At 35.4% G+C, this 22,856-nt stretch overlaps 2 protein-coding genes across 2 annotated transcripts; both read right to left on the minus strand.

Moving 5' to 3' along the window:
* Nucleotides 1–9,418: 9,418 nt before the first annotated feature.
* Nucleotides 9,419–10,835, minus strand: LOC133202430 (leucine-rich repeat-containing protein 40-like). The gene has a single exon (XM_061338246.1). It carries the CDS (start codon nt 10,710–10,712, stop codon nt 9,450–9,452), a length of 1,263 nt encoding a protein of 420 aa, XP_061194230.1. The 5' UTR covers nt 10,713–10,835; the 3' UTR covers nt 9,419–9,449.
* Nucleotides 10,836–17,679: 6,844 nt separating this feature from the next.
* Nucleotides 17,680–21,203, minus strand: LOC133202886 (uncharacterized). The gene is made up of 4 exons (XM_061338756.1): nt 19,748–21,203; nt 18,915–19,065; nt 18,578–18,710; nt 17,680–18,458 (listed from the first exon to the last, which is right to left on the minus strand). Exons 1-4 carry the CDS (start codon nt 21,169–21,171, stop codon nt 17,680–17,682), a joined length of 2,487 nt encoding a protein of 828 aa, XP_061194740.1. The 5' UTR covers nt 21,172–21,203.
* Between the last annotated feature and the right edge of the window lie 1,653 nt (nt 21,204–22,856).

A 22,856-nucleotide genomic window follows, 5' to 3' on the forward strand; every position in this document is an offset into this window, starting at 1 on the left:
GTATTATCAATTAGCAATAGTTACTTCCATTCGTATGTCGACTCGATATATCCCAGTGAACTTGAAATAAAAGATACCACAGAGTCTGACACATCTTTTTCATATTTGGATATTTTACTAGAAAAAGACGTTATTGGTAACCTAACAACAAAATTTCATGATAAACCATAATGACTTAAACTTTTCTACCGTCATCTTCCCTTATTATGTAGCAATATATCATTATCACCTGCGTGTGGGGTTTATGTCACCGAATTAATTCGATACGCAGGAGCATGCTCTACGTACGAACAATTTCTAAAAGCAAACTATTGACAAACAAGTTGATGAAACAAGAATATTAACAGAATCATTCAACATCATCGATTTGCAATGTCTATGGTCGATACAACGACCTTGTCAGCAAATGCAATTATCTATCATTAAGTCGAATGCTGACTGACGTTCTTACATATTAATTGTTAGGCCATTATTTACACACTAAATTGTCCACGGATTTTTCCCTTTCCCAATCATTACAAGGAGAACACGGCGGGTGTGACCGGTCGACAGGGGATGCTTTACTCCTCCATGACACCTGATTCTACCTCTGATGTTTTTGGAGGTCCGTGCTCGCTCTGCTCCCGATTTGTAAACATTGTATTGTTTTAAAGGACTTTGAACTTGATTAGGGTCCTTTATCTCCATACATGTGTTTCATTAATTCATTAACATTACATGCTTGCGCTCATGTTTGTCCTAAATTAAGATAGATATTTACTAACTAGATCTAAATATAAAGCTATTAGTTCAATTTGAAATAATCCTTGAAATATCAAGTTTATTTTTACTTTATGTCAAAAATATTGACGTGCCAGTCTATTGAAGAGGTATCTGAGAGTTGAACTCTGCACAGAAAATTGAGACATTAGCCCTAGCATAAAACGTTAAACAAAGGATAAAAAATAGACAACAGATTTCAATGTTTGCATGTCAAAAAAGGAGAGAGAGAGAACGTTCTGTTAACCATGAAAATTAACAATAGTTCAGTAAAAAAAAAAAAAAAAAAATACTAAAGTGTCAGTTTCATTGATTGCATTTTTCTTTTGTTCGTTTTGTCGATTTTTGAAAGATTGAAAATCTTGAAGAAAAAAAATTTAAGTCGAACGAAAACTCACCAGAAAATTATCTCCCTTGTCTTGATCAGCATTTCGTTGAAATTCGCATCATGCATTTTCTACCAATCACAAAAGAGAAGAAATGTATAGTCGGAAGACCATTAAGTACTTTAACTCTGTATACGCTTTCAAGGAAGCCTTAATCAAGAATACACTATCATATATCAAAAACTGATATCGTACTGAAAGGCATGGTCAAATTAATAATTATAAAGTTTATTCTCGTATAAACTTATAAAAATTGTTACAGTAGATTTTTGTTGGGTGTTGCTAACTCATTAGATAAAAAGAGATGTAAAAATTCAAAATTAAAATGAAATTTAAAAGAGCATATCATTAGATTAACTCTGTAATAGATTGACAAATAGTCGAGGAACCTTGTCCGACTAGGTACATGTATGATTGTCATCTCCCTCGGGAGATGACACATTAAGTTTGAATCACCGGAAGTAAAGTCCTAGTGTAAGCTGCCATTGATAAGCTGGTGGTCTGGCAAAGGAACTGACAATGACACGATTTCTAAATATAGAGATGTAAACAAAATTGACCAAAGTCTATCTTATTATTATTAAACAAAATAGTCCATCTTAAAGTTAAAGTAAAACTTCACCAGAGTTCATTAAGAGTAATAGAGGTAGGATCACTTAGGTGGTGGTGGGTTTTCATTAACGGCTTAAATATATATACATAAACATTGTATCTGGGCTATTGCGTAAAGCGATGGTCAGCGCGCGGGGATCAAAATACACAAAACATGGCATATTGAATGTATAAGCCAAGGCGTGGATCCAAGATTTACTGACGAAAGAAAACAGTGAAAACATTTAAATAACAACTCACATTAAATGCATATATACAATGGCAAAAAATTTACTTTTATGTGCACTTTAGTCAATCGATAATTAATGCCGTATATATGAAAAATAAAACAGAACTTATTCAAAAAAATAATAATTAATTTCGAAGAAAAGAAATTTTACCTAAATGCACAACTTAGGCGGAAACATAAATGTCTCTGATTTAAGTAACTCAGTGATGCAGGCATTGGAATAAAGATCATAAAGAATCATTATGAGTATTTTCTCCGATGTGTGGACTATTCTTTTTATTTAAATTTACCCCTGTAGAAAAGTGGGTATTACGAAAAGATACAGTTTTCTTTACCTGGCTCAGATTTTAAGAATTAATAAACAAAGCAACTGTTATCATTTTCTTTATGCAATTCTAATTTGCGTTTTTTGTCAATGAGAAAAGGTAAAAAAAAATCACTCCTCGTATTCTTGAAATAAAGTCAAAATTATAAAATGTGTGTCTCATGGAACAGCCTATAAAATCGATGTTGGTAGATTGGGGTTCTTTTCGGTGTGTAAATACTTAATTTTAAATGGTAACGTTTCAATTTTATTACCTTTCTTTGCATGATTTTTTTCCCAGGAGCTTATACATGTACATGTACTTATATTATACATAATATAGCGTTAGAACATGAATCTGCAGAAGGGCATGATGCAGGAATGTCTCAGTTTTTCTCTTGATATTCCCAGTGGCTTGATAATCAATCAAATCCCAGTGGCTCGATGACCAAGTCACTTCAGAGGATACGATTAAGGAAAATAAGGAAAGTCTTGGGAATTAATTCAGGTTCAGATTAATTTAAGTTGGCGCTTTAAAACTTCTTTGCTGCCGTAGTTGGGGGCTACGAACTAAAGTCAAAAGGAACGCTAAGTTTTTATCCATCTTCTTTCGGAATAATTGTTAAAGCTATATATATGGCATATCCGAGCTTAAAAAATAAAAATACGAGATTGGGTGTAGCTAAACATGATATATGTTATTTACGTTGAAATTAAATTTTTCACCGATTTTGAACTTGAGTAACCTCATGTTTCCATAGTTTGACTGATTAAAAAAAACTGTGTCTGTTATTAATTAAAATCTGAATCGGGTAAATAAATCGGTTATTGTTTTAAATTTCTAATATCTTTGAAACGTGATTGATTTAAATTGTGTAATTTACAGGAAAGTCCTATTTTTATATAAAGTAATAAAACAAATAGAGAGATCTTTTTAATTTAGGTAGTCTGAACTTATATAAAAAAAACGCAATATATGCCTTTAAATAATTCTTACGAATATTTCTCAGTGGTTAGAATTTTTTTTACAGACATTATACAAAATATATTTAAACTGAATAAAGCATATTTACAACAGGTAAAATAATACAGGCACATAGCACCAGGAGGGCCGCCCCCTTCCACTTTTTTCCCTAAACATTGAAAAGGCGCACCCTTGACCCCTCTTCCACCTTTTGTTGCAGTATGGTACGTCAAATCATCCCATGAGAATGTATTATAATATAAAATATGTTTGTCGGAAAAGTTGTAATCCCTCCTTCCAAGAAATGAAAATGTTGAGTTTGTATAGCCCCTTTTTCCCCTCGTCAAAGATTGTTCAGATAAATCGTCGATTTTTCTTTCTGTCCTCCACCCCCCATTTTTTCAAAAGCAATACTACTGCCTGTAATAGCTGAGAAAATACTATTATAGTAACATTCCACTGTTTATTCTGTGACATTAATGAAGCCAAAGAGATGACATTTCAGGCTTTCTGGAAAGCCAAACTTGTTACCAGAAGTAAGAATATTGCGACGCAGACTGATATGCAAGTAAGGCTTTCGAGTAGTTAGTATACATGTCATGATTTTCAAAAGATTTAAATATCAAACTCTTCACCAATATCTACTAGACTGAAGCTAGCAGCCAATAACAGCAGCCATTAAGCCCGTAGAAGCTAGCAGCCACTAAGGAAATTCATCAAAGGACTGAGAGTACTCTGACGCAATACTGTTTAATGCCTCATTTTCGACAATTTATAATTAATAATTAGATAATTAATGCAACACTTAATTATTAATTAATAATTCAAACACTTGGAGGCAGTTAAGCTCACCTGCATAAGGAAAATTATGCGGTTTCACAACAAACAAACAAACAAACAAAAAGAAGAAAATGTCACCATCTTTGACCGCTTAAGAATAAAACAGCATTGGATAGGTTAAGTACTTCCGGGAGAATCCCTTTTAGGCTCTTTTACCGGTCTCAGGAACATGATGGTGCCAAAAGGCTAACCTGAAATTTGCTTACTCCTAATATTTACATTGATAAGGGTTTGAAGGTAATTTAATCTATTTTAAGTTATGATCCTTGAAGTGTGCTTCGAACAATTACTGACTCAAGGTAAAAGGGTCCACAGGGCTATTATATACGGCCATAAAATTTAGGCTGAAGTGGTACCACCAAGTGGTGCCAAGGGCGGGTTACGTATTTCAAGCAGCTATTATACCTCTTATCTTATAAGTGTGCTTTAAATCATTACTGTGCAAGATAGAAGATTTCTAGGACTATCTTTCCCGCAATCGGGTTGAGGCTGTAACGGCACCACCAAGTGGTGCCAACGGTGGGGAACATCTTTCATGCTTTCATTTTTCAACCATCATTGACCACTAGAACAAACTAACACTAAACTGGAAAAAAGTTAAGGGCCTTAGGGAGTATCCTTTGTCAACTTTTTGACAGGTTCCAATGACTAGAAAAGGCCAGTTAGGTAACCTGAACTTTGTTGTTTTTCACATTGTCTATTGATATACGGATTAAAAGTCAGATGTTATACCCCTTATCTTTGAAGTGTGCTTCAAATCATTACTGGGGCAAGGTAGAGGGCCCCTAGGACTATCATTTCCCGCTATCAGAATGTTGCTGTAGTGGTACCACCTAGTGGTGCCATGGGTGGGGGACGTAATTCAAGCATTCATTTTTAAAGCATCTTTGACTACTAGAACAAAGTAACACTAGTGAAAGGTTAAGGACCTTAGGGAGAACCACTTGTCAGGTTTTGGAAGTGTCCCTAGGAAAGGAAGGGGCCAGTAAGCTAACCTGAAATTTGTTGTTTTTCACATTGTGTTTTAATATACGGGTTAAAGGTCAGCTATTATACCTCTTATCTTTGAAGTGTGCTTCAAATCATTATTGGGGCAAGGTAGAGGGTCCCTTGGACTATCATTTCCCGCTATCAGAATGTTGCTGTAGTGGTACCACCAAGTGGTGCCATGGGTGGGGCACGTATTTCAAGCATTCATACTGAAAGCATCTTTGGTTACTAGAACAAAGTAACACTAGTGAAAGGTTAAGGACCTTAGGGAGAACCACTTGCCAGGTTTTCGAAGGGTCGTGTTGAAGAAAAAGGGCCAGTAAGCTAACCTGAACTTTGTTGTTTTTCACATTGTGTTTCAATATACGGGTTCAAGGTCAGCTATTGTACCTCTTATCTTTGAAGTGTGCTTCAAATCATTACTGGGACAAGGTAGAGGGCCCCTAGGACTATCATTTCCCGCTATCAGAATGTTGCTGTAGTGGTACCACCAAGTGGTGCCATGGGTGGGGGACGTATTTCAAGCATTCATTTTTAAAGCATCTTTGACTACTAGAACAAAGTAACACTAGTGAAAGGTTGAGGACCTTAGGGAGAACCACTTGCCAGGTTTCTGAAGGGTCCTGAAAAAGAAAAAGGGCCAGTTAGCTAACCTGAACTTTGTTGTTTTTCATTTGTGTTTTAATATACGGGTTAAAGGTCAGCTATTATACCCCTTATCTTTGAAGTGTGCTTCAGATCATTACTGGGACAAGGTAAAGGGCCCTTAGGACTATCATTTCCCGCTATCAGAATGTTGCTGTAGTGGTACCACCTAGTGGTGCCATGAGTGGGGGGCGTATTTCAAGCATTCATTTTGAAAGCATCTTTGGTTACTAGAACAAAGTAACACTAGTGAAAGGTTAAGGACCTCAAGGAGAACCATTTTCCAAGTTTTTGAAGGGTCCCGGGGAAGTAAAGAGGCCAGTAAGCTAACCCGAACTTTGTTGTTTTTCACATTGTGTTTTAATATACGGGTAAAAGGTCAGCTATTATACCCCCTTAACTTTGAAGTGTGCTTCAAATCATAACTGGGGCAAGGTAGAGGGCTCCTAGGACTATCATTTCCCGCTATCAGAATGTTGCTGTAGTGGTACCACCAAGTGGTGCCATGGGTGGGGGCGTAATTCAAACTTTCATTTTCAAATCAGCTTAGGCCCCTAGAAGAAACTAATACTGGTTGAGGATCATTGGAAACTTTCGGGTTCTCTCGGACTTGATGGGTGCCAGTTCAACTTTGTCGTTTATTTACATTGAATATTGAAACACGGATAAAGATCAGTTATTATTTTTTGAAAGTGGATATGCATCATACCTTAGTAGGGTATAGGAGGTGGCGTATCGGGCTATCATTTGCCGATCTCAGATTAAGACTTTAGGGGAACCACCTAGTTGTGCTTTGGTTGAAAGCCCTTTTTGAAGTATTTATTTTTCGCAATATTTGAACACCATAAGAAACCAACACAAGGGAAAGGTAAGGGATCATAGGGAGTATTCCTTTTCAGTTTTTGGAGGGTCTTTAAGATTGGACATTGCCAATATTCTGATAGAAACTTTATTTTTTTTCTTGTTCAGTTTTTAAGAAAATTTAGGATTCGTCTATTATCCCATTATTTTTGAAGTGTGCATGAAAGCACTTTTGTGGCAGAATGGGGGGGGGGGGGGGGGCTGGCTTATCATTTTCACTGTAGGGGTTCCGCCAAGTGGGTTGTTTCAAGCGTTTTTTTCTTCGCCATCTTTGAATAATGTAACAAACCAACACTAGGCAAGGGAAAGGGATCATAGAAAGTGCCCCTTGTTATGTTTTAAGAGAGTCTTTGAGACAATCATCTCATCCAAACATTGTCACATTTTAACATTACATTTTGAGATGAGGTTGTTCATTTACTCAGGTGACTTATTGCTATATGTTTTCGTCTGTTGTCATTTGTCGTCCATCGTATGTTATATTTAAACATATTCAGCTTTTTCTATGTGACCTTTATATCAATTTTAATCAATTTTCTGACCTTGAACCCGTATATTGAAACACAATGTGAAAAACAACAAAGTTCATGTTAGCTTACTGGCCCTTTTTCTTCAACACGACCCTTCGAAAACCTGGCAAGTGGTTCTCCCTAAGGTCCTTAACCTTTCACTAGTGTTACTTTGTTCTAGTAACCAAAGATGCTTTCAGTATGAATGCTTGAAATACGTGCCCCACCCATGGCACCACTTGGTGGTACCACTACAGCAACATTCTGATAGCGGGAAATGATAGTCCAAGGGACCCTCTACCTTGCCCCAGTAATGATTTGAAGCACACTTCAAAGATAAGAGGTATAATAGCTGACCTTTAACCCGTATATTAAAACACAATGTGAAAAACAACAAATTTCAGGTTAGCTTACTGGCCCCTTCCTTTCCTAGGGACACTTCCAAAATCTGACAAGTGGTTCTCCCTAAGGTCCTTAACCTTTCACTAGTGTTACTTTGTTCTAGTAGTCAAAGATGCTTTCAAAATGAATGCTTGAATTACGTCCCCCACCCATGGCACCACTAGGTGGTACCACTACAGCAACATTCTGATAGCGGGAAATGATAGTCCTAGGGGCCCTCTACCTTGCCCCAGTAATGATTTGAAGCACACTTCAAAGATAAGGGGTATAACATCTGACTTTTAATCCGTATATCAATAGACAATGTGAAAAACAACAAAGTTCAGGTTACCTAACTGGCCTTTTCTAGTCATTGGAACCTGTCAAAAAGTCGACAAAGGATACTCCCTAAGGCCCTTAACTTTTTTCCAGTTTAGTGTTAGTTTGTTCTAGTGGTCAATGATGGTTGAAAAATGAAAGCATGAAAGATGTTCCCCACCGTTGGCACCACTTGGTGGTGCCGTTACAGCCTCAAACCGATTGCGGGAAAGATAGTCCTAGAAATCTTCTATCTTGCACAGTAATGATTTAAAGCACACTTATAAGATAAGAGGTATAATAGCTGCTTGAAATACGTAACCCGCCCTTGGCACCACTTGGTGGTACCACTTCAGCCTAAATTTTATGGCCGTATATAATAGCCCTGTGGACCCTTTTACCTTGAGTCAGTAATTGTTCGAAGCACACTTCAAGGATCATAACTTAAAATAGATTAAATTACCTTCAAACCCTTATCAATGTAAATATTAGGAGTAAGCAAATTTCAGGTTAGCCTTTTGGCACCATCATGTTCCTGAGACCGGTAAAAGAGCCTAAAAGGGATTCTCCCGGAAGTACTTAACCTATCCAATGCTGTTTTATTCTTAAGCGGTCAAAGATGGTGACATTTTCTTCTTTTTGTTTGTTTGTTTGTTTGTTGTGAAACCGCATAATTTTCCTTATGCAGGTGAGCTTAACTGCCTCCAAGTGTTTGAATTATTAATTAATAATTAAGTGTTGCATTAATTATCTAATTATTAATTATAAATTGTCGAAAATGAGGCATTAAACAGTATTGCGTCAGAGTACTCTCAGTCCTTTGATGAATTTCCTTAGTGGCTGCTAGCTTCTACGGGCTTAATGGCTGCTGTTATTGGCTGCTAGCTTCAGTCTAGTCCAATATCTTTAATTTGTGTTGAAAAAAAAATCTTTAAATTACTTTGATTCTTAGTTTGATTAACAGGGATTTTTTTTTTAATGAAAGCAATTGCTGCACTTTTTTCGTGATAAATTCACGACTTCACTGACAATAAACAAGCTGACGGGTTACGTGACCCCTTCTAAAAATGGAAACTCGAAAATCTTTCTCAGCGATAATTGTGACGTGCTATGCAAAGCCAACATTACCTTTAACAAGAATTCTAATCGGAATAGGAGCATTTGAATATGCATACTGTAATAAAATAGACTCAATACCGAAACTATTCTAATAGTCAAAAGCTACCACCAAAATACTTCTCTAACAATACCGAAGTTATACACATTTTATTTGATAGAGTTGCTCCCCCTTCAATACAAATATTTACTATGTACTGAATTTTTAGCAAGCTTAATTCATTTATCTGCAGGTTCTTTGACTCGATTCAGTTTCCTTAACTTGACACATTGTTAATGATAAGCATTTTAAAGTTTGTGGCAACATTTAAAATAATTTGTATATTGTGTAATACTAAATTTATTGATGTGGAAATTAAATTATTTGATTACATGCAAAAGTATTGTACAAATATATACAAAACAGTTCTCCTTTAAGCAGTTAGGTTAATGTGGGTATGTACCAAGTTTTGAAAATGCGTCAACTTGTTTGTGAAGTCATAAGTCTTTGCAAGAGATTGCTAAGACAATCAGAATCTTCTAAAAGGTCATTGTTTCATTTTGTTGGATTCGAAAGTGACAGCGAACTGAGATAATCAGGGCACTTAGGAATGAATTGAGCAAGATACTCTAGAACTGTGCGATCTATTGTTTCACAACTTCCGGTCAAATTTAATGTTGCATGTTGAGGGTTGACCAGTTTTTGGAACCAGATGAGATCACAAGTACAGTCAATTTCATTGTTGCCTAGGTTCAGCTTTCTCAAATTTGGTATATTTTGTATTGCCTTGGGGACAGTTGTCAACTGGGTATTGCTCAAATCAAGAAACTGGAGAGAAGTCAAATTCAGCGCATGTGACGACACATATTGCAAAGGATTGTTGGACATTGATAGGTTTCGGATATTATGAAGGCCATCTAAGTCATACCGTTCAATACTGTTAATATTATTATTAGATAGATCTATTTTTGTGAGCTGATAAAGAGTGTTTCCCGTGAGGGCACCGGGAACGCGGTCTAAATTGCAGTCTCGGAGACTCAGTTCTGTAATGTTTGTTCCATGGATCAGAGTAATGGCATTGTCGCTGATGTAATAGAAACTATTTCCGTCCAAGGCAACGCTTACTAGATTTGGAAGGTGTTGGAGAATTGGAGGAAATTTTGTGAGTAGATCGCTGTTTAAACTCAATGTCTCTAAGGCGTCGAGTCCCGTGAAGGAATTTTCCAGTACACCGTAGTCATGGAATGGATTATTATCAAGGTGAAGCTCTTTAAGACTTCGCAATCCTGTAAGTATTGGAGTGGTTGGCAATCTTGTGTTCCGAATTGTAAGACTACGAAGGCGGCTTCGAAAACCGTCCGTGAAAAAAGGTGGGATGTAGCCAATGTTGCCCCCGTTTAAATCCAGGATTTCAAGTGCTTGAAGATGGTTCGTAGATTGTGGCCATGTTGTTATAATGTCATCTCCGAAATGAAATTCTTTGAGCTTACCACCAAGATGTCGCATGATATCATTTTTAAATCCAATGTGGGTATCGGGAGGGATTGGGTTATCGGTAACGTCTAAAGCTTCCAGATTACTGAGGTCATTCAAAGCGTCTGGAAGTGATGTTAGTTGGTTACTTGCAATACTAAGTCGAGTAATATTGGCAATATCAGCAAAAGCATGACGATCAATGGTCGTCAAATGATTATCGCTTAAGTCTAGATCACGTAGTTGATTTAGGCCACGGAATGCATGGCTGTGGAGTGTCCCTATAGAATTGTTGCTGAGGTCTAACCGATGGTAAGTTCCAAAATTATTTGGAATATGTGGCATCGTTGTTAGACCGATGCCACGACAGTTAATTATGTCTCCTGTACAAACACAATTTGAACAACTCAGCGTTACCGGGGCGAGTTCTACTTGCAGAAGCAGTGCAGCCGTTACTGAGAGAAACAATAGCTGAAATAAAAAGAATAAGTGTTATCCATTTGAAAATGAAATTTTGAAATGAATCAGAAATAAAATTTTGAAAATATATCAAATCAATGATTCTTTGACAAATCAGATTACTTAACACTGAATTTCAATAGAAGGTGTGCACCATTTTGATTTCTTTAAATGTATTTATTATAATCTCTGCCAGAATAAACATATTTACATTTTTTTTTGAAAATGCTCAGAGGTCATCTTAAGTTTCACGCTAACTTTATAACGACAGAAAATCATAGTTTAAACAAATAAATATCCTTACCATTTTGAAAAAAAAATCTACAGTAGTCTTTCCACTACTTTTTTTGGTTAAAAATCTGTGAAATTCGACTAACTCAAATTGACGGTTCAAGTTTTTTTGTCGCAATGCATTTGAAGTTTATCATCGAATCGCCTCAGATTTATATCAAAGTTAATCTTCCACCAGTCCTTAAAATGTAAGGTGTCTAAACATGAAGTTGTCAAATGCAGGACGACGTAATAATGTAGATATCAATAAAGCCCACAGACAGTGTAGCAATATCCCAACCTTATCTTTGGACTTTAACATTTTTGTGTTGTTTATGAAATAAGCTCCAATCAGTTCAAACCAGGAAGTGTTACACATACGTTTCGATGCTAAGTATATCTAAAGAGATCGGTTCATGATTGAAGAAACTACGAGCCTTCGACTTCATTTATTGAATAGCAGAAGTATGGTATGATAGGAATATTTCAAGTTAGAATAATGTTTAAAACAATAACAAAACCTTTGTTATGAAGGTATTAAAACTACCAAAATACACGTATTATTATAATATTTATCAAACAAACCTTTAGATTGCTTAAATCCGACTTATACGAAAAATTTTGGGTGTATTTAAAAGATAAAGGTATGGGACTCCCTACATAGTGTACCCCCTTTTGCCAATAAAATTTTTGTAAATCAAATGATCTTATCTTTACTTTCCATTCATATCTTTTCTTATATAATCACCCTACATTGAAACCAAAGTTCATTCCGAAATTCCGTATACTTCCCGAGATATGCTGAAGTCGATTCCAGAATTGAGCTTTTTTTGCACTCTGTTTCACATTCTCTATTTAATTGGCTTACTCTGATTGGTCCATAGCATAGGTCAATAGAGGTCAAAATGCATAATCTCACTAGATGGCGCGATAGTAGACCCCGTCAAAGTCGGTCTATTGAGCAAATGAGAATTACTCCCTTTGCTTTAATATAATTTACAGGTTATTTGATGGAATGAGAATACAAGAAAGAATATTTTATATATATATATATATATATATATATATATATATATATATATATATATATATATATATATATATATATATATATATATATATATATATATATATATATATATATATATATATATATATATATATATTAAAATTAAAGAAGTCCTTGGTATAGGTAGTAATACAGAAAAAAATGATAAAGATTTCGTAGAAGATGGCACTTTAATCCATAGCGCTTTCGCCTATTGGCTCTTCAGTGGATTTTGAATATTGACAATAACAATAGCAACTTGACATAATAACGTCGTTATTTACGAGAGTACATCCGATAGACCGGACGCAATTCATAGCGCTCCGGATTTCTTTGTTCACAACTGTTCATAAACTTCAAATTAAACATGTAACACTGTAAATATTTAGTGTTTGGTAGTTTAGTAGTAGTGCTAGTTGTTTTTGTTTCTCTATTTCCTTTGTTTTTATGACTTCTTAACTTTTTTCTTTGTCCTGAGGAAGGGACAGGTCGTCCCGAAAATTTGACAATTATTATTGTTCGTGTCGTTAGTCATTTTTAGTGCTTTATAAAAATTTCAATCCGTGACCTTGTATCTACTTAGTAGATCCGACACTTAGGATATACATTGTTGTTGGTTTTTAGTGCTTTATATATATATATATATATATATATATATATATATATATATATATATATATATATATATATATATATATATATATATATATATATATATATATATATACCGGTATATATATATATATATATATATATATATATATATATATATATATATATATATATATATATATATATATATATATATATATATATAGAAACAAAATAAAAATGATTGTTTGGTTTAAACGAGCAAAACATGCTCAAAGTCAGATTCTTGCCTGGAAAGCAGTATAAAAGATTGAAATAAAGATTTTTTATGTAGCGAAAGGGCCAACTGAATTAAGTGTATGTAGTGTACTGTCGAACAATTGGCATCTTATTGTCAGGTAAATTCACGGAGATTCACGTAAATTCACGTTGTTTTTGTAGCCTAGAGGTATCACCTCGATTTCTCCTTGTTTACTTAATTGTAGCACTAGGCAACTGACAAAAACATCTGTATATATTGAATACCTTACACACGAGGCAAGTGTTCATTGTACATGCACTTGTATATTTTGCATTGATTTATTTTATCATCCCTGTAAGACTTATGAAAATAAACTACGATCCTGAAGGAGATCACTAGGGTCGCGCATGTTACAGTAAACAAGGGTATTTTTACTAGATTTTTGAAATTCTTTGGGAACATAGCTTCATCTGGCATTTAATTTTGTTTTATACGTCATATATAAATCCTTTACATTGTTGTATTATACTCAGGTGACCATTAAGGCCCTTGGGCCTCTTGTTTTTTCTTCAAAATGCTTTAATTATCTCGTACGGGTTTGGTTTGGTTTGGTCCATAACAAAAATATACTATGGTTTACTATACTTAACTATAGTTTACTAAAATATCAAAATTTTACTACAGTAAATTCCCTTAAGTAAATCACAGTATTTTTACAATGGATTTCAGATTGTTATATTTAATGTTTTCTAATTCGTACATGTAGATAAACTGTAGATAAACTATAAGCCCTACCTCGACCAACCTTGCATGGATGACGCATCTAGTGATGGACACTATCAAACTTGCTTCAGATGCAGCATCTGACCCACATTTTTCAGATGAGTGACCAAGTTAAAGTTTTTGGAGCAGGTCCATTCCCAAGTAACTATGTTTTCTAATTCGTACATGTAGATAAACTATAAGACCTACCTGGACCAAACTTGCATGGATGATGCATCTAGGGATGGACACTACCAGACTTGTTTCGGATGCTGCACCTGACCTACATTTTGAGTGACTATACAGTTGAGTGTCCAGGTTAAAGTTTTTTTTTTGTACAGCATGTAGAGAAAGGATGGACCTTTTCATTGATATCAACCGTGTATATGATATTGCCAAAGTATTTTGAGTTGGAAATTAACAAGAAACGCATTGACTTCAAAAGCATAGAGTGTTTATTAATTGTAAATACCTACTATACTTAGCACAAATAATAAAAGCGCTAGGTATGCGTTCAAGCTTATCAACTCAACAAAAACAAACATAATGAACTGATTAATTTCTAGGGTATCAAATGTATATGTATATACAATTGAAATCAATCACAGCTGATACTGCAGACGAGAATACCTGTATCGAAAAACACAGTGAATAGTTCTTGAAGTCGTAGAAAGGGTGTTAAACTGAAGAATAGTTCCGCTTGATTGTGCTTTAGTTAGATTTCATAATCTCTTTTTATCAAAAATGAACATGCATTAATGGTAGATTATTGTAGGGAAATACACAAATCAAAAAGCAAATCAAGTGTTAAAGCAGCAAGCAAAAATTCTAAAAAATTGTGACACCAGGTGGATTGAAACAACAACAAGGATTCTGAGAGTATTTCATTAGCAATACTAGTCCCCTATCGGCAAGTGTAATCTGGTTCCCGTTAAGAATTGAAAATGCTATAATTCCGTCAAAAATCAAGATACACTCACATATCGAAAATCAGTTCAATATCTGCAAGCGTTTAGGAAAATAAGTGCGGAAAACCAAGTGGGACAGACAGACAGAGGGACAGCTAGACGGACGGACGGACAGATAGACGGACGGACAGACTCGGAGGAAACCTATACTCCCCTCCGGTTTACCGGTAGGGGACTAATAAGAACCAACATCGGTTATGAGAGTAAGCGTTCCAACCAACCGAGCTACGCCGACATTGATGGTTACCTTATAAATATGAATCAGCTGACAAACATCTTTTCCTTATTAGTCCCCTACCGGTGAAACCGGAGGGGACTATAGGTTTCCTCTGAGTCTGTCCGCCCGTCTGTCTGTCCGTCTGCCCCACTTGGTTTTCCGCACTTTTTTACTAAACGCTTGCAGATATTGAGCTGATTGTTGGTATGCGAATGTATCTTGATGAGTTACAGATCAATTTTGCATTTCGTTCCACTTCATTGATTTTTGACGGAATTACGGCCTTTTCAATTTTTAAGGGTTTTCCGCAATTTTCTTCTAAACGCTTTCAGATATTAAGCTGATTTTTGGTATGTGACTTTACCTTGATTAGTTATAGATCAAGTTTGCATTTCGTCCCGCTTCATTGAATTTTGACGGAATTATGGCATTTTCAATTCTTAACGGGAACAAGATTACACTTGCCGGTAGGGAACTAGTATTGCTAATGCAATACTCTCAGAATGCTTGTTTTGTATGATTCTTTTTATCCTATGGCCGGAATGCCCCTAAAAATATTTCTAAAATCAGTTCCTATCAAAATATCATAATTCTATATTTAGGGGCAAATTTCTAGGTCTAAATTCTTGCAAACATCTATGCTTAAGGTTGTATGGGATACCGTATTTTACGTATACTGGGTTTTCTTGGTGGATGTAAAATTTGGTGATTTGCTTGTTCAAAGGTACGCCAAAAATTTTGGCGTAATTTATTTTAGCGGACATATGGTTTTAAAACGTTGCAAAAGAACACTTAGAAGAATATTAATTATTTTAGCGATTAAAATTTTAGCGGGCTACTACCAAAAAGTTAAAAAATTAAACCAAAATTAGCACCTCACTAAAATAACCCGCTATACGATACCAGACAGAACACTCCTATCTACATGTATTTATTTACCAATATTAGTGGTCGCCCGCGTGGCGCAGTGGTTAGAGCGTTCGTTCTAGAGTCGCGGAGTAAGGAGTTGATCCTTACGTCGCGGGTTCGAATCCCACTGTGGGACATGGAGACCGGTCCTTCGGATGAGACCGTATGAACCGAGGTCTCGTGTCGCAGTAGGTGCTGGCACGAAAAAGATCCCTCACTGCTCAATGGCCCTAAGTGCCGAGTATAGGTCAAAATTTGTAGCTCTACACCGGCAAGTGATGGCGTCTCCATAGGAGTGAAAAATTCTCAGGAGGGACGTTAAACAATAAACAATTTAACAAAACAAAAACTTATATCAGTGGGATTGATTTCAGTATCTCAAATTCTAATTCTACTATTTTTTTAAAAAATATATTTTAATGAAAAATTATAAAAGTGATTTTTTTCTTGTATATTTTTTTTCACAGGCTTAATATACATGTACATGTAATATACAAGAGTGAATTGATATATAGTGTCGATATAAAAACAAAAATGATATATTTTTAAAATAATTAGCAAAAATAGGCATAAAAACTGGAAAAACATTATTTCTTGAAAACAGACGGATATACATTCCATGGTAATCTACAATTAGAATATGCCTAAGTAATAACAAATGTACACACTAAAATATATAATAATATTAATGGAAAATATCAGATGCATTAAAAAATTTTTGAATTAAAAGATCCAAATGGAGAGTTGTTTTCTTAATTTTCAAATGGTTGGAATACCCTGAGTGCTATTTCAGAAATTATGACCATTTTCCCCAAAAACTTAAAAAAATCACCACTCTTCTACAATGATACTTTTCAACATTGAACTGTTTTGAAAACAATGCATGAACAACTGTATGAACAATTGCTTTCCAAGATGCCTCATTCAAAGCTCAATCAAAGTTATTAGAGATTTGGGGCTTTATGCAAGTTAACTTGTGATCAAACAGTAACTGTTACTTCTTGAGTGAAATAACAAAAAAGAACAGTTCTACGTAACATGATATTTGCTAAGTTATAATTTAGCACAAAGTGAAATAATGACACTAATCAATGTCTCAGCGCACAGAAGGTGTTGCACAGTTACTCAAACAATTGGAAAAAAATGTACATCTTTCGCTTAAAAGGGTTCAAAAGCAGCAGTGTTTAATCTATCTTTTACATGGTTTGCAGTTTTAAATGTCCATCTAGTACATTTATTAGGAGTTACATACTCGTCTATTTCAAATAAAATACTAGCTTGTGAAAACTTGCATTAAAATAGCTTCAGATAGTTTTTTTTTTTTTTTTTTTAGAAAAAGGCAAATATGCAAATAAATTTAAAACAATACTTCAAACGGAAGTATGTCACAACATGCAGGTATCCAATACTACCGTAAACAGGGGAAACCTTGTTTAAGCTTAATTTGAATATAATTTAATCAAATTTTGGTTCAAAACGTAAATTTTAAAATTTTAGATATATATACAATAGAAACTAACTAAACACATTGATACTGAAATGTGACTTTTCCCGGGAAAATTGTTTTCTCCTATATTGTTTACTTTTATTACGAAGAAAACATCCTTTCGAGTAATCAAAAAAGAAAAGTGGAAAAATGATTCCTCAAGCATAAAGAGCTTTTCGTAATGGGTTTAATAATATTTGTAATCCAGTCAAAAATGTCAAAACGGTTTTAAGAATTTTCAAAAGCGAATAGAGGGAATTCTGAAATATGTTGATAAAGTTCACATAAAGCGAACTATTTTTTTTTTTCAGAAAAAATGAAAATTTCATATATTTCCAAAATAAAAAAAATAATAGAATCATTAGCCTCCACCACATCCACCGCCACCACATCCTCCACCACATCCACCTCCACCACCGCATCCACCTCCTCCACCGCATCCACCTCCTCCGCCACCTCCGCATCCACCTCCACCGCCGCATCCACCACCACCACCGCATCCACCTGCTCCACCACCACCACATCCACCTCCTCCACCACATCCTCCGCAACCACCACATCCTCCGCAGCCAGCACCGCCATTACCTGCACTACCACCATCACCTCCACCACCAAAATCACCTCCACCACCAAAATCACCTCCATCTGAATCAATTACACAATTCCCTTGCTCAAATCCAACACCAGCATTTTCACATACAATGCCCCCAGAACCACAGCCAGCACAAACGTTAGCACCATATGTATGATACATGTAATGGTTTGAGGGTGTTAGATATAAGAGACCGGCTGCCAGCATAAATGACATATCTTCGTCGGGAAATCTTTCAATTTTTCGTCTTCCTCTGGATGTTATTTTCGGTTTTAGAGACATTCCAGGTTGCCAGTTTGAAGGACGTGGCACACAGAGAACGTGGAGAAGAGCAATGGAAAATGACAGGGCTACATAGTTCAGAACTTGTCCAGCAGCAATTCTGCTGCAAGTGATTAAACCTTTCTTGAAATCTAACTTAAGTCCCTCAAACTCTACCGGTTGGTATTGTGAAAGATTTATTAATTGCTTTTGGAGAGGACCTTTATGATCCACTCTGTAAACTTTTACTTGCAAATGGCCTGGATTTCCCAGAACCCCTCTTCTGCCTAAAATGAAATTTTGACCACACTGAATTTATCAAACACAAATCTGAAAGAAATATTATGAATAGAGAGAGAGAGAGAGAGAGAGAGAGAGAGAGAGAGAGAGGAGATATCTCAGGTACCTCGTCTTCCAGGGATCCCTCTGATAAATCCGTCCCACTTCCCCACAAGAATCAGAGAATCTCCCTCTTCAGTTTTTATTACAATCGCCCTTTCACCAGAACCTGGGTCCAACCAAATATTATCCGGACCTACCTACGTAATATTTTATTGAAGAATATTCTGATTTTTTCTGAATAAAAATACAGTTCACCAATAATAATGATAGTAAAGTTTACGTCTTCGTGTAAAACTTCCTTAAAACAAATAACCGGAAGTTGTAAAAATTAATGTTTGTGAAAAATACAAAAAAGCTTGAATCATCTTCATGATAAGATTTACAAATTAATTACAGCCTACCTGTGTTCCCAATGGTAGTTGATCAGAACCGATAACATGCGCAACTGCAGCCATCTTATCATGATAGAACACATGAACAACTGACGTCATAACACTTACACTGTGTATTAAACGACAAGTAAACATAATGTTTCCATTCTGGTCTCTCAGCCTATAAAATTGAAAACTTAATTTAAAAAAAAATGTATCGTACATGTTCTCACAATTGCTTTTATTAGAAAAAATACAAATATTGATGATGGAATCACCAGTTCATGTTAGTATCCGGTTATTCTCAATTCTCGTTTCCTAATCTGGGCCCAGCTCTTGTGTTTTCAGGTGTCCGTGTTTCTGCACTGTTAACTGTTTGTTTTGTTTACTGGATTTATGAGTTTGATATTTGTTTGTGATGTTTATATTTTACATTTCAAGAGACCCGAGGCTTGCCAATGTCTCTTATGTCTCTTGAAAGTTAAAAATTAGAAATTAGGTGTTTTTCTTTTCTTTCTGTTTTTTGTTTTGAGAAATGGTTACCAATAGGCACTGGATATGGGACTTTTTGCTTCCATTATACAATCATGGACTTAAACATTTAACATTCACTCTGAATTACGATCTGGAGTAATTCAGCCATTCAGAATCGTCCTATAGGTTTCATAACATGTCATAGATATGCAAAGAGAACAACTGAATAAGAGGGATTTAAGACGCTTGATAATGCGAAAATGTAATTTATACCAACGAAATAAATGTACATTGTATTCAATGATACAAGTGACAAATGCAGAGGAAAATTAGCCATGGAATTCAAGAAAATGATAATCATGTAATGTATATGCTTTTGAATGCGTTACCTGTGAGAAGCCACCTGACATATGTTTTCTTTGTCAGACTTTGGCAAAGGAACAGGGCCCCAAAGTTGTTCTACATTCGTTGGCATGTTTGCCTCTTCGTAGATTCCAGGCTCCAAAGAAAGTACAATGTCATCTAGAATAGGTCGTAAGAAAGACCCCCTTACCAAACATTTTGCTGATGGCAATGTGCTCACTACCTGCATGTCCCTTTCAAACTGAAATTCACCACCTTCCTGTAACTCGGGTCGGATAAGGTAAAGACCAAATCTTTCTTGAAACCCCCCTATGGATTTAGATCTTCCGCCAAATATGCTGTTTCTTGTTTCGAGCCCAAAAACAAGTGTTGAATCATAGGGGCCAAATGAAAACATAATATCCTGCTGACCCCATGTCATGTTTCCTACTTTTCCTGTCAATTTTTTAATCAGAGTAGATTTCTTTGATGCGGAATCTGTCTTGGATACTTTCAGCTTAATCTTTTTATCATTATTTGTGTTTGATGACGTGATTTGTATTTCCTGTATAGTGACTACAGCTCTTCTTCCACACATTTTTTCAATGTCTTGCTGTGTAACGTGATAAAGTTTACCCCTTGGAGAATCGCCTCGGTACATAGCACCAAATTTAGAAAAATGTACATGGTACGTTTCTAACCAGAGCCTTCTTGTATTTTCATCCGACACAGATAGTTTGGATCCTGGACTTCTGTCTGCCACTGTGTCGTCATGAACGAGGATACGCCCAAGCAGGGATTCCGTTACTTTTGCATAATCAATCGGATGAAGTTGATGTGTGTGCCAAAGCAAATCAATATCATAACATGGCACCAAAAATTCTTTTGGATGTATCTTCTTAAGATTTAAGAAAAATTTATATCTTACATAGGCTTCCCTAAGAAATTTGTCGTCTTTGTAATGTGGCAGATGGATGTTATAATAGAAATCCTGCTGTCGATGGACAGCTGCCAACAGATCAAAAGTAAAATGCGATTTATATTCTTTTATTGTATGAAATACCTTTTCATTTGTTATCTCTGAGCTAAGCTCAAATTTTTCACCAGGATAAGCCCGGGACCAAATGGTCTCTGTCAGCTGTTTTCCAGCTGGTGACTTTATTACAGAATGATCGAGCACTCTTCCAAACAGTGACTTGCAATCCTCTGCATACTTGTGTGGTGCTAACATATGACAGTGCCAAACCCATTCTATGTCAATTGGTGGATGTAAATACTCAGGCTGTAAGGTGCTTTCATTTTGGGAAGCAACAAGTGGAAGCCAAAAATTTTCGTATCTGTAAATGGAATATTGCAGCACTGCATCGTTTCTAAGGTATTCCAAACGTTGGATTTCGATCAGGAAGTCATATTCAGCTTTTGCTGCCTCAAGAAGATCCACACCAAAGTTGATATCCAATAATCCTGACATTATTGCACTCTTTCAACTGCAAATATTGAAATCAAAAGATTGTCATTTACAGCATTTAAGATTGGCCCTGTAGAACGAGGTGAGGGATGGGGGCCCGCCCCTTTTTTTTAATATAGTTTTTTTGCTATACATGAAATAAATCTTTATTAAGATACTGGTCCCCCACCCCACTTTTTGTTGTTGTAAGGTCGATCACTTCAAAATTCCAGGACTTGAAAAAAGTGTACCAACCCCAAACCCCCCTTCCCCGAAATAGAATTTTCGGATTAGAACGGTTTACAATTTTTGTTTTGCTCGTCAGATTTTTTTGAGAGGTTCCCTACTTTGAAAACCAATGCTACAGGCCTGAATAAGCAATCGGTTTTAGAATCTTTCAATTCCGAATTATTATTATGTCCTCGACTGGACGAATACTTCTTTGTTACCTTATTTGTTTCACTGTTCTTTGATCATGAATTGTTAGGTTTATGGAAGATTATGCAGCCATTGTACCAACATTTGTTTTTCAAAATTGTAAAACTTCGAACATCTCTTTATGGAATTTTATTAGAGTAAAACACGCTTTTAATGAAGTGCCAGATATTGACAAGTTTTCCTTCATTATAAGCATAACTCGTCAAATCCTTTCAATTTACAATATTTTTTTAAAACACCGGGAATGAATACTACTTTGCCTTAAGCGACAAAGTAATATAAGCGTGTTCCCTATTAGCGTGTTTTCATGTTTAGCTGTAATCTGCCAGAATACATTCTATAAATTAGTGTAATAATAAATTAATATAATAATAAACACATTTCGTAGCTTTTTCCTTTTACATGGGCTTTGAGCAAAGTATTGTGGCATAAAATGCAAGTCATTTTAAAAACAAAAACAACTTTCAGACAGTTGTGCTGAAATGTGATATTCATCAACAATATAATTATATAAAAAAAAGGTGAAGGTAAGGAACAGTGAAAAAAATGTGGCTTGAAATAAGTGTAATATTAATATCCTCAACAATAAGCTGTATATAACACCTCTAAAAACTGTTTTGAAATTTAAAAGTATGTCACAAATGAAGCTCAAGGATAACGAGGTCGATAACCATGGCATTTTAGAAAAGCCATGTAGTGACAAGCAATTTATGAGTAAAACATCAAATCATTATCTCTTACAAATATAAGATGTGACAGACAGACGCCAGGTGAAGTGGTCTCGATCAGAGTCGCTCTGGTCTGCAGATACTAAATACCAATTTATAAATCGTCAAAAAATCACGATTTTTTAAAAAAATATATTTATAGAATGTATATATTTATTTTACCTGAAGAAATAGGTTCTTCAAACCATACCTGACTTCAATAATACAAATTCTTGGTGACCACGCCTCAATCCCCATTTGTTTCACATATAGCAGCCTTTACTCTCTGAAACACGTTTTATGACTGACATCTACCCAATAAATTATGGAATGTAAACTCCAATCACGTGACAAATATTGTAAACACACGTATGTTTTTATCAATAAACTACGACGCATTAAGACCAACACTGTGAATTCTTAACAGGGTATGGTTGTAGTGGAACTTTTAAAAAAGAAAAACACACCGGTTTATGCGTTATGAAGTTTTTTGTTGTCGTAAATAAACCAACTTTCAGACAAACACTCGACTGCTAGTTCAGTAGTCCGTAAACAAAGACAGAC

This window comes from Saccostrea echinata, unplaced genomic scaffold (genome assembly GCF_033153115.1).
Source record: "Saccostrea echinata isolate AGI-Se365-2 ecotype Australia unplaced genomic scaffold, CSIRO_AGI_Sech_v1 ptg000047l, whole genome shotgun sequence".
In the NCBI taxonomy this organism is placed as follows: Eukaryota; Metazoa; Mollusca; class Bivalvia; order Ostreida; family Ostreidae; genus Saccostrea; species Saccostrea echinata.

Coding starts and splice junctions, on each gene's coding strand:
- LOC133202886 (XM_061338756.1), bottom strand. CDS start 21,171: ATGTCAGGATTATTGGATATCAACTTTGGTGTGGATCTTCTTGAGGCA. Junction 19,066..19,747: donor TGTCAGGTGGCTTCTCACAG/GTAACGCATTCA, acceptor TCAATTTTATAG/GCTGAGAGACCAGAATGGAA. Junction 18,711..18,914: donor AACTACCATTGGGAACACAG/GTAGGCTGTAAT, acceptor AATATTACGTAG/GTAGGTCCGGATAATATTTG.
- LOC133202430 (XM_061338246.1), bottom strand. CDS start 10,712: ATGCCACATATTCCAAATAATTTTGGAACTTACCATCGGTTAGACCTC.